Source organism: Xenopus tropicalis, chromosome 8 (genome assembly GCF_000004195.4).
Source record: "Xenopus tropicalis strain Nigerian chromosome 8, UCB_Xtro_10.0, whole genome shotgun sequence".
In the NCBI taxonomy this organism is placed as follows: domain Eukaryota; kingdom Metazoa; phylum Chordata; class Amphibia; order Anura; family Pipidae; genus Xenopus; species Xenopus tropicalis.
Genome location: NC_030684.2, coordinates 76,243,383 through 76,258,739, shown reverse-complemented (window position 1 = coordinate 76,258,739; position 15,357 = coordinate 76,243,383). Strand labels below are relative to the sequence as shown.

General features: G+C 37.3%; 1 protein-coding gene across 1 annotated transcript in view; it reads left to right on the top strand.

The window, feature by feature from the left end:
• lrfn3 (leucine rich repeat and fibronectin type III domain containing 3) overlaps positions 1-15,357 on the top strand; it is a 273,218-nt gene that overhangs the window by 241,758 nt on the left and 16,103 nt on the right. Inside the window, exon 4 of the mRNA XM_018096347.2 lies at positions 8,399-9,793. Coding sequence (XP_017951836.1) covers positions 8,415-9,793 — 1,379 coding nt within the window. The 5' untranslated portion in view covers positions 8,399-8,414. The remainder of the gene's footprint in view (positions 1-8,398; positions 9,794-15,357) is intronic.

The window sequence follows — 15,357 nt, the reverse complement described above, 5'->3', positions numbered from 1 at the left end:
AAATTTATCTGCCTCTTTTTGTGTCTGTTCTATTGTTAACTACAATGGAGTCATTTTTGCTTTTCATTCAATGACACAACACAAAATTCTGACGAAAGTCCCTTTGGGGAAAATGAGGTTACGGTTTAGAATGCAGTGGTGCTTGATGAAGTTTTAGAATTTTCATGCTTGCATTTTTAAGGACTAACTTGTGCAGCCCGAGGTATTCAAAGGTTATTTTGCTTCTAAAAGAGCACAGGATATGTACATACGTAACATAGAAAAACCAATGGGAGTGGGGGCTGAGTTCACATTAGATCATATCCTAAAATATATTCATCATTCTACAATGCATACATGTTATACCAACAGTATAATAGAGTGGTTAGAGGTATAATATAGTATCAGCCACCAAATTAGTTCAAACATGACAACAATTGGTTTATCACATATGGACAGCTGGTCAGGGGCAGGTCACACAGCAGTGATGTTTGGTGTATAATGGAATCCCTTTGTAAAAATTATAACCAACAAATAAAATAGCTTTTCTCTACTATGGTCATTATATTATTATCATAGTCCATACCTACAGGGGCCATAAAAAGCTGTGTATTGTTGACACCCCCATGCATTTTTATGTGTGGGATGTCCAGTTTGCATATATTCTTTTCCTTGCCTCCAGGACTAGGAATTCTAGACTTATTGAATATAGATTTTCTGCCTTGTGGGTTCTAGCAGTACATTTTTAATGTGCAATTGTGCTTGTGTAGCCTTGGAATAAGGTAGGCATGAGCCTGAGTGTATAACCCCTTATAGCCACATCCAACATTATGACTCTTAAGTGGTGACAGAATTTCCCTATATAGAAGCTATTTTCATGCACCAAATTCTACAAAATTCAATTTCTCAACAAGAGAGCAACCTTCTTACTAATTTGCCTAGTATTGGCACACTGCTATATGTATCTTTCACTTGTCACACAGCTGGCACAAATGTTAATAATACATCCCAAAACCTATTCACTCAGGAGGGTGTATTTACAATTTCCTGCTCTATACCCCTAAAGGCCTTACTAATTGCTCTCAATCTCCCTGTGAAAGGCACAGATTATTTGAGAATTTTGCAAACAATGATGTATTTATCTACATACGTGCGAGATGCTACACTTTAATAACTATGTATTATCACACTGATTCTGATTTTGTATAATATTACAATGGCATATATGTATTAATTTGTGGAAGAAGAAGAGACTTATAGAGCATGGACCAGATAAAATAAGATTTCCGAGGTGAGGAAATAAGGTAATCCATATCAAAACAATAAGATATTTGCTTTTAAAGAGGTGATGCTACCTGCTGATTTGTTCCTATAGGTTACTGTACCTAGATAAATTGTTTGTTTATTAAATAACCTCAATGGGGTTTCAAGTAAATGTCTTGAAGACTTGCATAATATGAGTTTATAAGGGAAAATACAAAATAATCACAGTTACTTAAGAATACTTCAGCTAATCTCCACAGCTATACAACAATACAAAATGCAGACATGTTTTCCTTTAAAGCAGTGAAAGTGGTTTTTCACAGTGAAAGCAGTGAGTTTGTGTAATGCCCTGCTGGGTGATGATGTGATGGCAGATTCTATTAATGGCTACAAGATTGGCTTGGGTTACTTTTTGAACAAGCATAAAATCCAAGGCTATTGGAATCTTAAGTTTCAAGTTTTATTGTCATATACAAATAACAATGAAGCATCATTACCGTAATGAAATTATTTTGACCCGTGTTCCTCCCAACTTTACATAAACAAAAAAAAAATACAAATATTAAATATAATAAAAGTGTGCAATCAAATATTTACAATAACAAAAAAGCAATGAAATATTTGGAATTGTGCAGTGAGGATTTAAAGTGGCTTTGCTTAAAGTGACACTGCGAAGAGTCCAGTAGTTATGGGGAGTGTGTGTTGGTGTGTGCAGAATGTCAGCAGTTCAGAAGCCTGATGGCTCTTAAGGTCTACACTTGGGGGTCCATTCATTAAAGCAAAATTTTTTGCTGGTTTAAAAGCACGATTGGAAAAAATTCAGTGCAACCAAAATAATTTCTGATGTTTGAAAATGTCATGAAAATTCTTTTCCCGGTCGTACAAAAATATTGTGGTTGCAATCCGAAAGTCACAAAATATTGGGATCCAAACGAACGTAAACCGCGCGAAAACCTTTCTGTCTTTGAAACTATAATGCATGATTTTGGAAGCCTTCCATAGGATTCAATGGCACTGTACAGATCCAACCTGGCCAAAAGAAAGTCACGATACCAAAGCTTGAATGAATTCCGAAATGGTCATAGTCTTTGAGAAAAATACGACTTTTACATGGAAGTTAACAAAAACCACAGAAAAGTTGGGCAATTTTAATGATATTAGCGTGGTCATTACAAAAAGTTCTAAATTTGCACTGGGGTTTATTTGGAAAGATTAAACTTTACTGATTTTGCCTATTTTCAGCCCAACTGGATTGGCTTGTCTGTGGACATGTTAAGGTTACTAAAGATAATACTGGGATTTGAGAATGTTAGAGAATAGGAAAACTGGAAGCTATATTCAGTTAGTCCTATCCCCATTATATGTAGCTGTAGAAAACAGTTACATGTACATATAGTGGGGAATACTGGCTTACTTATATGCAGCTTCAGTAGTCAAACTAAACTGATATCTATCCAATCTTACACTTGATTTATTAGAATTGCTAGGATTGTTGGTAACCTATCTAAAATAATTTGTTAGGTGATCCCAGAAGCAACTGATTAAAACTGAATGGTCTATTGAAAAACCCATAATAGTGAACGTGTATTTGTAACCTTTTATTGTTAATTTGCACTATACTGGGGGTTATGTAATCTGAGTTGAAGGCAGACTTATTAGTTTCGGCCTTATTATTTGTGCAATAAAACTTGCTTGCTTGCTCGGAGGTGCTCTGTCTGCATATGACACAGGGCTGGCTGTTTTCATGACAAATGTCCAGCTGCTTAAATTGATGCTCATTTTTGTTTTGGAGGGGGGGTGATCATGCTGTTTTTAAGCATGTTGCTAGCTTGACACGAAGCTGATTGCTTCAAATTGAATACTATATGTTCTGTATGTCTGATTAAGTGTTGTTCAGGTTTTATATACTTTGTATCTTCCCCCATGAATACAACACTCCCCCCCTTCATTGCACCCTAGGCACATTCCTCTCTGCCTACCCCTAGTTCTGGCCCTGTCACTACTAAAGGCTATTGGTCAGGAAAAATGCTATAATAATGGAGACCTGTGCCTGTTTTTGCTCTTTCTACCCTGCTAAAGATAACTGACTCCAAAGGTGTGGTAATCAGCAAGATTGATTTATATAATTTATATAGTGTAAGTAAAATGTATTTTGCCTGGCTGTAAGGAAATTCAATGTGAGTTCTTCAGACGAGGACTGATTATCATGGTGACAGGTACAGAAAAGGGTTTACAGAGGTTCAGGAAAGCGAAACAGAATCAGTGAAAGGCAGGGGAGGGTGTAGAACCAGTTATGGGAGGGGGAGGGACAGAGCAGGCATAGAACTAGGACAGGAAAGGGTTTATACCCTTTTAAACTTTCCCAAGCTATTTGTAAGTAAAGCTAGGAGCTTTTCCATTTTTACAGTCCACCACAATCTAATTTTGATTTCCTCTAGTGTGGGAGGCATGCTTGTCTATTATTAAGGTATTATGCAGTCAGGGATAGGTGTACACAAAAACAATATTGGCAATTCATTAGGTGGTTTGGCTTGCAAAGTAAGAGGGCTAGCCATGGGTCCGGTGCTAACCCTAATAATTTTTCAAGTATATTAATAGTAAAACAATGCAGATTGAGACTGTCGCCCATTAAATAATTAATACATTTGGTTAGAATGGATACAGATAAGTCAAATGTGCTTAGTCAGTTCCAACAATCAATAAGGGCAAAGATGGTTCAGTTCGATCAAGTTGGTGGCTAACCCAGGATATGGTACATAAATGTTTTCAAATTAATATAAACAAGGCACCAGGGCTTTATGGAATACACTCATAGGTACTTAGAGAGCTTAGTTCAGTTTTAGCCAGGCATCTATTTCTGATTTTCTGAATTCACTTTCTTCTGGTATGATACCAACGGACTGGAGGAAATCTAATACAATTACAATCTAAGCCTGTCAATTATAGGCCTGTAAATTTGACATCTACAGTATGTAGAGGTTTGTTAAGAGATCACATTCAAGATAATGTTCTGGAGAATGACATTATGAGTAGTAATCAACATGGTTTTATGAAAGGTTAGGTCATGACAGACAAATGTCATTGTTTTTATGATGAATGATGAATAAGTAGAAAGGGGTTGTACATTGATAGGGAACTAACCAAAGGACCGTGTACAGAGAGTGCACCTGGGATGCAAAAATATTCAAACCCTTATACCCTTAAAAGAAACGTGTTAGGCAAATTCATAATGGATCTATCAGTCAGCAGCTGCAAGGGCAAACAAGTTTTTGAGCTGGTATTTTTGAGGGGTATAGATTTAAAAGTAGAGATGGTTGTCCTTCCACTTTACAAAGCATTGGTAAGATGTTCAGTGCTCACATAATATTTATTGGATTAGAGAGACTTCAAAGAAGCTTAACTAATTTGGTAACGTGTAGGGAAGGTCTTAGTTACAAAGAAAGACTGGCAAAGTTGGTGTTTTTTACAATGAAGAATAGGTGCTTAAGGTGGATTATGATAACTAGAAACATAAAGCAACATTATAACAAACTAGCAAAGTAATTTTGATTAGATGAAAGGAGGTTCCATCTTAATGTTCCAAAAAGGTTATTTACAATGAGAGATATGAAGCTATGGAATTCTCTCCATGAAGTTGTTGTATTGGTAGATATATTTGATAGTATCAAAATGGGGTTAGATGGCTGTTTAGCAAGTGAGAAAACACATGGTTACTGAAAATAGCTCTTAGTTGATCTAGAGACTTGGCCCTCTTGGGAGTCCTCCGGATCAACTAGCAGTTAGTAAGGTTTGATTAAGACATAAAATTTTCAATTAACATGTATTTTTTCAGTCTAAATTGCTATGTTACTATGTATGAACTTGGTAGCTGCTTACTGTAGATGAGAGTGATGATAGTCTGTCAATAGAGAGTTACAGTAGTCAGTACATGAATTAATGAGGTAATCGTGTATGATGAACAGTTATATTTGGAAATATGTTATAGCTGTAGTGACCTGATCTAGTTATTGATTTCATATAAAAAGAGAAGATTATGGAAGATTCAAAGATGAAGCAAAAGATCAATTTGTTAACCCTATGGTATTCTCCACTAAGGGCCGCTCAACCATATTCACTGAGCTCTTAGGGCAGCTGTCCAAGTCTGTTCTGCTTGCCTAGTACAGTAAGTGCTGATCTTTCTGTACTGTGCATATTCTGATTACCATTGTTGCTATTCTGTGGCAAACAGACCCCTACAAGGGATTTCTGGGAGCTCAATAAAGATAGAAGTGTAGCACTCACTAAAGAATCCCCCAGGCCAATGGGTTTTCCAATGAGGGGTGTGGTGGCCAAGTATAAAAGGTTAGTGATTATAGTCACTTAAGGGGGTCTAACAAACTGGCAATCCTGAGTGATTTGTACGTCTTTTGTCCTTTAAGGTAGAGCTAGGACACCAAGTCTTTAGTACTTCCATTATAGTTTTCTCTCTGTGTTTTGAACAAATCTGCTTTACTTATCCTGCCAACTCATTTTTCTCTTCCTAGTAACTCATCTCTCTTTGTCTACACCCTGAAAAATGTATCTCTTTTAAAAATACAAAATTTTAGATCTTTCTACTCAACTGTATCTCATTTTCCTTGCATACTTCTAAAGACTCCCTCTTACTGCCATTGTGTGCCGTCAGGTGTCCACATCTTAACATCAATATTTTACAGTCTCCTTCTCTGTGGCTAAAAGGAGGCATACATGTCACTTGTCTCTATAAAGATGTTTCTATGAATTACTTTGTACATAAACCACAACAGTGTTTGACACACAAAGCAAAAAGAAGGGACAAAAACTTCCTTTCTGATGCTCTGAGGATTTTTCAGGGAAACAGAGAAATAAATCCTTGACTACAACAAAGAAGGTTGTATATAATAGCAGAAATGCTTTGGTGAGGGCGCTGTTAATTGCTTGGAGCTGAGGAGCAGGATATATGAAATGCATTGCTGGAAGTAGGAAGTAGAACAAGGAATCAGGGAGGGGTGTTGTGAACTCACAGTGGGACAGATCAAATGTGGTTAAAGGTATGACAGGAAAGAAGAGAGGAATATAGTGATGATAGAAAGGAGGCAAAAAGTGAAGCAAGAAAGTTAGAAATGTTTAACAGGAAGGTAAGAGAGGGAATAAAATGAAAGCATGTGGCAGGGAAATCTGGCAAGGCAGCTATAGCTAGGCTAAATACTAAGAAATATTATAGGGAATCGGGATGAAGGTAATCAAGTGGAAAGAACAATAACTGAATGATGGAATGCAAACAGACAGGTGAACAAGCACAAGAATGAAGAAGATAGGTGTTCCCATAAGGAGGTATGGTAACTAACATGAACTAAAAGACAAAGGATGAACGAGAGAGAAGGAAGATTCCAGAAAGGGATTTAAGAAAAGACAGAAGTCAGCAGGAAGCCAAGTAATTACATTTCCCTGTGTTGCATGTGGAGCCAGAGCTCAGACATCCCCACCAGAGATTTTGATCTGCTTACCACAGCCACCCACATCCTATATGCTTAAGCTTTATTAAAACAGAAAAAAAAACAATGCAGATATATGGTTAAAAACAGGGGAGAAAAAAAACATAATTACACTACAGTATCTATGATGTTAAAATAAGCTTCTTCAGTTCCTTAATGTTCACATGCCATAGTTATACTACATAACCAGAACACTATACTGTATTTGTGTTTCCTTACCAACTCTTACTGAGCAACTACTGCACACCATGTGCCTGCAAGGGAAGATAGCAAATGCACTAGTCTCTTTGGACAATAGAAGCAGCTCCACACTGCCATCTAGTGACATGCAAGGCATCAACTTCTTTAATCTGTAAATGTAAAGTCATGAATTAGATTAAACACATTTGATAATTATATTACAATTTGTGCAGTGGATACTGCCAAACTAAAGAAACTGAAAAAAAAGGTGAGAGAAAATCAATCTGCCAATACTGAGTATATATGGCTGCATGACCTTGAAGAAACAAAACATGTTATCTCATGCATGCTAGGCAGAGTTGTCATGTGAACTACTTGGGAAGGCACTTGTCTTAGAACTGTGTATTTTTGGATATTTATGGTATCTAAGTTTGTTTCAGGAAACTGAACTGAACCTGGTAATAGTGAAATATGCTGGAACAGTGAATATATATTATATGCACTGCATATCAGTTCTGCATGTACTCAGGGCTGCTCTTGCCATGAGACGAGGTGTTAAACTTGCCTTTTGTTTGTCTGGCATATACAGGATGTCTGCAGTTTGTGTATGTGTCTGAGACTTATACAGATCTGTAATCTGTAATATCTGTAATCTATTTTTATTTGACTGGGACTTGCACCACATGTCTGTAATTTGTGTGTGTTTGGGAATGAAAGAGTATAGTTGTCATCCATCTGCTGGGACTTACACAGTATTTCTGCAACCTCTTTTCTTTTATGTCAGGAAACTGCACATATGTGGGTGAGGAGCGATTGTTTGAAAATGGTATATTTTTATAGGAGTCATGCAAGTCTAGCAGTTGTAATTCTGCCTCTAGACTTCATGTGTCTGGGAGATGTGCATGAGTATTTGTGCACACGTCTGAAAGCTGGGGCTTGTCTGGGAGTCATTTATCTGCCTGCAGTCTGTGTGGCACAAGTGCCTGGGGAGCTGTGTGTCTAGAAGCTGTGAATCCCTGAAAGCTACATTTGCCTTGAAGCTTTTTGTGCCAGAGCCTCAGTAAATGAAACTGCATGTACAGTGCTGCACATAAACTGAATGTACAAATGCAGTGCATGAAGATGTGGTTCCTGAATATGCCCTCGGGCCTCCCTACAGTCAGTGATTTATGGATAATCTCACAGCCATCCAGGTGAAAAAGTCAGAAGCACGTGTTTGAATTGTTCATATTATCTATTCATTTATGCTGTGTAGCTGTTGTTCTCAGAAACACACAATGACAGGAGCCCATGACTGGGAGCTACTGACATAGTGGGCACCAGTAATGTTTTGTCGCCCTGTTATTGGGACAAGAAAAATTCAAAATGATTATACAAAGACATTTATCTGGCTATAAAGAATTAGATGTCTGTATATTGTTACAGTTGTATGAAGTCAGTATGTTAATGAGCATAATACTAAAGCTCTCATGTTTTCCTTCCAGGTTATTACACCTGATCATGGAAAGGCTTGCCATTTGTCTGCTAATGATAAGCACATCTGTGAAGACCATGATGTGCCCCAAGAGATGCTCATGCCAAAATGTCTCTCCATCTATAACTATTCTGTGTACCAAGACAGGCCTTCTCTTCGTGCCCCCTACTATTGACAGGAGGACAGCCGAACTTCGACTTATGGACAACTTTATAACTACTCTAAGAAGGAGAGACTTCGCTAACATGACAGATTTAATCCATTTAACTCTTTCCAGGAATACAATTAGTCAAATAATGCCTTATGCATTTGTTGACCTTAAAGGCCTCCATGCTTTGCACTTGGACAGCAACAGATTAACTTCTGTCAGTGAAGAACATTTGAGGGGTCTAATTAATCTCAGACATTTGATCCTAAGCAATAATCAATTACATTACATTGCTCCAGGGTCATTTGATGATTTCGTAGACACCCTGGAGGATTTAGATTTGTCCTATAACAATCTGGTAGATATACCATGGGAAACCATTGGGAGGCTTTCAAGTGTTAACACGGTGGGCTTAGATCACAATCTGATTGATTATGTCCCTGAGGGGATATTTTCCAATCTCCATAAATTAGCTAGACTAGACATGACCTCCAATAAACTTAAAAAGATTCCCCCAGATCCATTGTTTTCTAGAATTCCCGTGTATGCCAAATCAAAAGGTTCTCCATTGACCTCTTTGGTGCTAAGTTTTGGTGGCAATCCACTTCACTGCAACTGTGAGTTAATGTGGCTTAGACGCCTTACTAGAGAAGATGACCTGGAAACCTGTGCCTCACCTGCAGAGCTGATGGGCAAGTATTTTTGGTCAATAAAGGAAGAAGAATTTGTGTGTGAGCCTCCAATGATTACTCATAGGACTTCCAAACTGGTGATCATGGAAGGTCAAAGTGCGTCCTTGAAGTGCAAATCTGTTGGTGATCCTGATCCCTATGTCCGGTGGATTTCCCCAGATGGGAAACTAGTTTCAAATACTTCCAGGACTATGTCCTATGACAATGGAACTCTGGACATTATCACAACTATATACGCAGACCGTGGAAACTTTACCTGTATAGCATCCAATGCAGCAGGAGAGTCAACGGCCAATGTAGAACTTACTGTAAATCCTTTTCCTAATCTTGCCAACAGCACCAATTGTGATAAGGAAACAGAATCAGGCCTCTCAGATATATTAACACCCGCCAAGTCTAGCATCCCTTCCAGTGAAACGAAAGCTTTGAATGATAAAAAGGTTGTGGTTGCTGAGTTAACCTCATCCTCGGCTCTCATCCAATGGCCTCCCCAGAGTCACATCCCAGGTATAAGAATGTACCAGATCCAGTATAACAGTTCATCGGATGACATCCTCATTTACAGGTAACACATTTAACATATGATATGTGCCTGTTTTTTTAAAAGTTTTTTACATTGCACTTTGTAAGGATGTTAGAAATGAAATAAATCTATTTATACTAGTGAGACAAATATATAAAATCATTCATCATTAAATCAAAGTTACCATGCTAAGTAAACAAATAGCATTAATAGAAATCAAACAGACATTTCTAAATGTCTTATAGATCAAAATAACTGTGTCTATTGGAAGCAAAATATTCAATGACTGAATTTTTCAGGGCCACATAGTAGTATATTGCTCAACTGACAATAACAATTTTAAAAAGGTGTTTGCTTAAAATGAAATTTCACTATTTGGTAGACAATATAAATAAGACTTTACAACTGGGAAATTTTTGATTTTGTATCTGTATCCAGGCTGTTATCTAGCTACAAGTACCCACAATGATCTCTAAGTGCCTTTTTTGTTATTTAGTGATGTTATTTAGTTTGCAATGAAGTAGCTGTTATTTTTTCACTTTCAGTTTTGACTTTCAACCACTATCTGATTGTTAACAAATATCAGAATTTAAAATTAAGTGAATACAAAAAAAAAAATCAGTTGCAAACATGCTTACAATAATGGCTGTATATCACTAATGATATATAGGGGTATAAACAAATGCTCAATTATGAAGGCTTCAAAAACTGATTTGTTGAATGGGATGCATAGTGCTGTTGATTTGCAATGTGCTTATCCCCAGTGGGAAAATATCTATCATGCCAAACACTGCATTTTCAGCTTCTGACCCTATTTTCAATCTGGCCTGCATAAAGTTCCAAGTGTGCTGGTGACAAAACTGGGACATTTGGAGAGAGGCAGTGTATGCCATATTGTTAATGTGCTAAGCAACACACTACAATGGAATGATGAGTATAGGCAGATATGCCAGACAGTTCCATGACAGAGCAATGTTGCATAAGGCCATTTATCCAGCTATAAAACAGCACTCTGTGGGAACAAGCTGAGCTAATGACCGGAGATGAGTGAACCAGGAGCTGAGTGGTATACTGTGCCAAAATGTTTCTTCAGGCAGCCAAGAATCCGATTTAACAAGAATAGTGATACATAACAACATCCCTGCTTTTCACAGGCCTGGAAGTATGACATCAATTACAAAAACACTATTCACAGGCCTAAAAATATGATCTGGACAAACACAAACACTGTCAGAGGCCTGGAAATGTGACATTGTGTGATGCCAGTTATCATTATTCTCTTCTATTCAGTCAATTTTTTTGGCTCTAGGATTACAAAACAATTTACAAGTGATGAAATATAGAAATCCATATAACTTTAAGCTTGACAAAAGAGTTATGCTGGTTTCCTCTCATGGTACAGGTATGGGATCCATTATCCAGAAAGCTAAGAATTAAGGAAAGGCAATCTCCCATAGAATCCATTTTAAGCAAATACAGTGGGACCTGTTATCCAGAATGCTTGGGACCCGGGTTTTTCAGATAAGGGATCTTTTCATAATTTGCATCTCCATACCAGAAGTCTATTAAAGAGAAAAAGGAAATCATTTTTAAAATTTTAGTTTTTTTGCATAAAATGGAGTCTATGGAAGATGGCCTTTCCCTAATTCTGAGCTTTCTGGATAACTGGTTTCCACATAACATGTTCCTTACCTGTAAATTCAATTTTTAAAATGTTTCTTTTATCTCTGTACTTGATCCCAACTTAGATATAATTAATCCTTAATTAAGGCAAAACAATACTATTGGGTTTATTTAATGTAATAGTACACAGAGAGGAGCACACCCTATACAAGTCCAAATGCCCTTGGTGCAAATATAATAGAAAGAGTGCCGCACACACAGGGACTTGATGCAAAAGAAAAAGTGTTTTTATTGAAAAAATTCCAATGTTTCCAGCACAACCAGTGCTCTTCCTCAGGGACAAATTAATGTTAATGTTTAATATTTAATGTGTCCAAATTACAGAAAGATCCCATTATCTGGAAAGTCCCGAGCATTCTGGATAACAGGTCCCACAACAATAGACTAGTGTGGTTAGACATTAGAGCCATATTCAACAAAAGGGTAATGGCAAGTACAGTAGGGTCACATACACAAACCACAGCCATCCGCACATTGTACATTTTTTCATAACTTAAACTGTTATTTTACACAAGATTATTCATAATAAAGATATACAGATTATACTTGGATAGAGAAGCAAAAATAAATGGAATAACAAGTTTAAAACAAAGTGTCTACATATATGGACAGGTATGAAAGGAATGTTTCTACCAATACAGAAATCAAGCAGTGCCATATTGCATCCAAATGCAAGATCATAAGAGAAATTAGACCTTTAGTTGCACTGTCTCTCTAGGTGACCATGAAGGTCCAGCTGTTGAATTACATTGTCGAGTAAAGCTGTATACCTCATTTCATACAGAAAGAAGGGAGGTGTCAGAGGGTTTAGCTAAAAGGTAGACGCTTGAAGGGGGCTCAAATATTTATATGGCACTTTGTTGCTATTGCACCTTTGAAAGACATATTACTAATTCCATTTTTGTTGGTAATAAGGACCTTATGCATTAAGCCGCTAATGGTATACAGGCTAACATTAGAATATGATCAGTTTTTTCTTAATTCTTTGAGAAACATTCTATTGGTTTTCCCAGTGAGAATGTGAAGTGAATCTTTGGGTATGTCCCTGTTAATGACCTGCTTTAGTACCCTCTGCACCTCCTCTCAATATGAAGAAATTTGGGGGCAAAAAAAATTTGTAACAAAAAAACCCCAGAAAAGATTATGTTGACAGCCCCTGAGCTAGAGATGTTAGGGAATATTTTATTTAAACTAACTGGAGTCTAATACCACAGCATTAGTACCTTTTTTATTTTTGTTTCACACAAGTACCCATCTTTTGGTATTAAGCCTGACTGACTAACACAAAGTATAGTGCTCCTTGGTGCCCCTGTCTTGTCCATTCTAGACGAGCACTGTACTGTATATAACTTCTGTCTTTTACACTTTAAACATTGTCTCATTTATGTAAAACAAGGGTTCCTGTGTGCAATTACTTATAGCCATAATTAATCTGCTGAACTCTTGTTCATGCATTATAACAGCTTCCTGGACCAGGAATAAAAACTTCTTCAGCCATGTTGTCAGTCTCATATAGTATATAGTATAGCAGGATTACAGAAGAGATGAAAAAAGCAAGAGAGAGCATTTATAAAGTTCATTGCACCCATTATTTGAAATAGTACATTATATTTCATCACCTTTATGTTCCAAAAAAGAAGGCTAACAAGAAAAACAGCTTTGTGTTCGCAAATTTTATTTTCCATTTCACAGCATCAGACTAATTGAGACACTTGAGTTGCAGAGCTGTAAAGAGAGAATTATCCTTCAAATCCCAGACCCATAATTTCGAACAATGTAATAGGCTTTGCAAAGACCAAATTCATAAATTCCTTCTTTATTCTCACTGCAAATTTGCCTCAGATATGGATTTTCATAGAAGATATAAAGACGGGCCTTTGTTAAATAGTGCAAAAGTGTCATGTAATTGTGCCATATTTCTGTATTTATGTGGGATAGTAATAAGCAGTATATTCTTAGAATTAGTATAGATGGGGTGCAGAATGCAACCTAATGTGTCAGATTTCATTTAGTTACACAGTAAATATCTGATACAAATTATTTAGCCCATATTCTCAAACTGCTTATGTGACAATATAAGGGTTTAATGCTGTAATTATTATAACCCTTTATGTATTATCTCCACAGGAAATATTGCCACAGTGCAGAGAAACCAGTGTAAGATTTAGAATCTCTATGAGGAGATTTCTTCCTCATGGGATTGCAGTAGACAGGAAGGCGTCTAGGGCAGAAATAATGTTGTGTTCCTCTTTGAGAGAATGAATCAGTCATAAAAGAGTTTGCTATAGGAATGCAATACTAGTGCAGGGTGAGTTTTTTAAAAGTAAAGTAATACCATCATGTAATATATTCTTTTACAATAAATTACATATTGGAAACCTCCCTTTAAACTGTTTCACATGCCTTGATAAGCATTCTTATCTTGATCCCTATCCTATGCTATAAATCCTGTTATGGCAATGGCATTGTCATGTGCATTAAGCACTGGGTTTTTAAACCGCCATTGCCCTATAGACTGAGATTGCCTCCAAAAGTTTCCATGTTTCCAGACACAAGACTCGGTACAAGTGGCCACAGGCCAGAAGACTGCCGTGGACACTGTTTTCCACTATGTCGCTACATAAAAACATTGTGCTCAACCCCTAAAGAGTAAAGTGTAATTTTAAGGGCTCTGGCACATGGGGAGATTAGTCGCCCGCGACAAATCTCCCTTGTCACGGGCAACTAATCTCCCCGAACTGCCATCCCACCGGCAAAAATGTAAGTCGCCGGTGGGATGGCACACGCTGCACAGGCGATTTCGGCAAATCGCCGAAAATGATGGGTGCCATCCCACCGGCGACTTACATTTTCCCCGGTGGGATGGTAGTTCGGGGAGATTAGTCGCCCGTGACAAGGGAGATTTGTCGCGGGCGACTAATCTCCCCATGTGCCCGAGCCCTAAGAGTTTTAATTCATTCTGTAAAGTGAATGATGGTTTTCAGACAGAATCTCTGACCACTGGTCTAAGTGCTCATATAAAACAACATACATAATTTTATATTTACTTTTTTGTTATGGATTAACCACTTTTCAGTTGATTTCAGATGTTATTATTTTTTGATGGCTATTCTTACATTTTCTTACTTATCATTCTATTCTGACTTTATGGTTAGGGTTGCCTGATATTAGAATCTAAAAACAGGTACACTGGGACACAGTGTTGAAAAGGGCACAATCCTGCAAGTACTGGCATTTAGAGGAGCCCTAATTACATTTATAATGCTGTTTTTAGATGCAGTGCTATACTGTGTATTACCTTTGTATAGAAGACACTGCTTTCCACTTAGATGTGGAGGGGTGAGTCTCCCCACAACATCTGGTAGAGCAGATGTTACATGGGTCCTTGATGGAGGAAGGGTTAAGGTTAATGATAATGGGCACAGGCATGGCATTAGTTAAAACCAGTGGTAGCACTCTGTGTTCTGTGTAACAGCTGTCTAATGAAGAATATGAAATTATGAAATGCATTCTCATTTAAGCAAATTTCTTTGCGTTTTTATTAAATTTACCCCACTATTATTTAGTGGCTTCTGCCAGTTTTTAACTACTCCTGCCCTCCGGTGGTAAAATGCCCTGTTGAATGCATACATTGGTGAAAGGTCTATTCTATGCCAAAACATTGCTCAAGCCATGGTTTTCCTGCCTCTGATCATTAGACAAATCTTAAATTAAAAGTAATGAACACAAGTTGAAAGTGAGCTGTTTGCTTCTTGGCCCAAATAAATGAACTTTGATTTACCTCCTTATCAAAGGCAAAGAATCCATTTAACATTGCTAAGCTGAGCGGAATCAAGCCAAAATTAGCCTTATTACACTTGTGATACAGTTATCGTAGGAAGATTAGTCTATGATCCCTATTCACTTTCATTTCCCAGAGGATC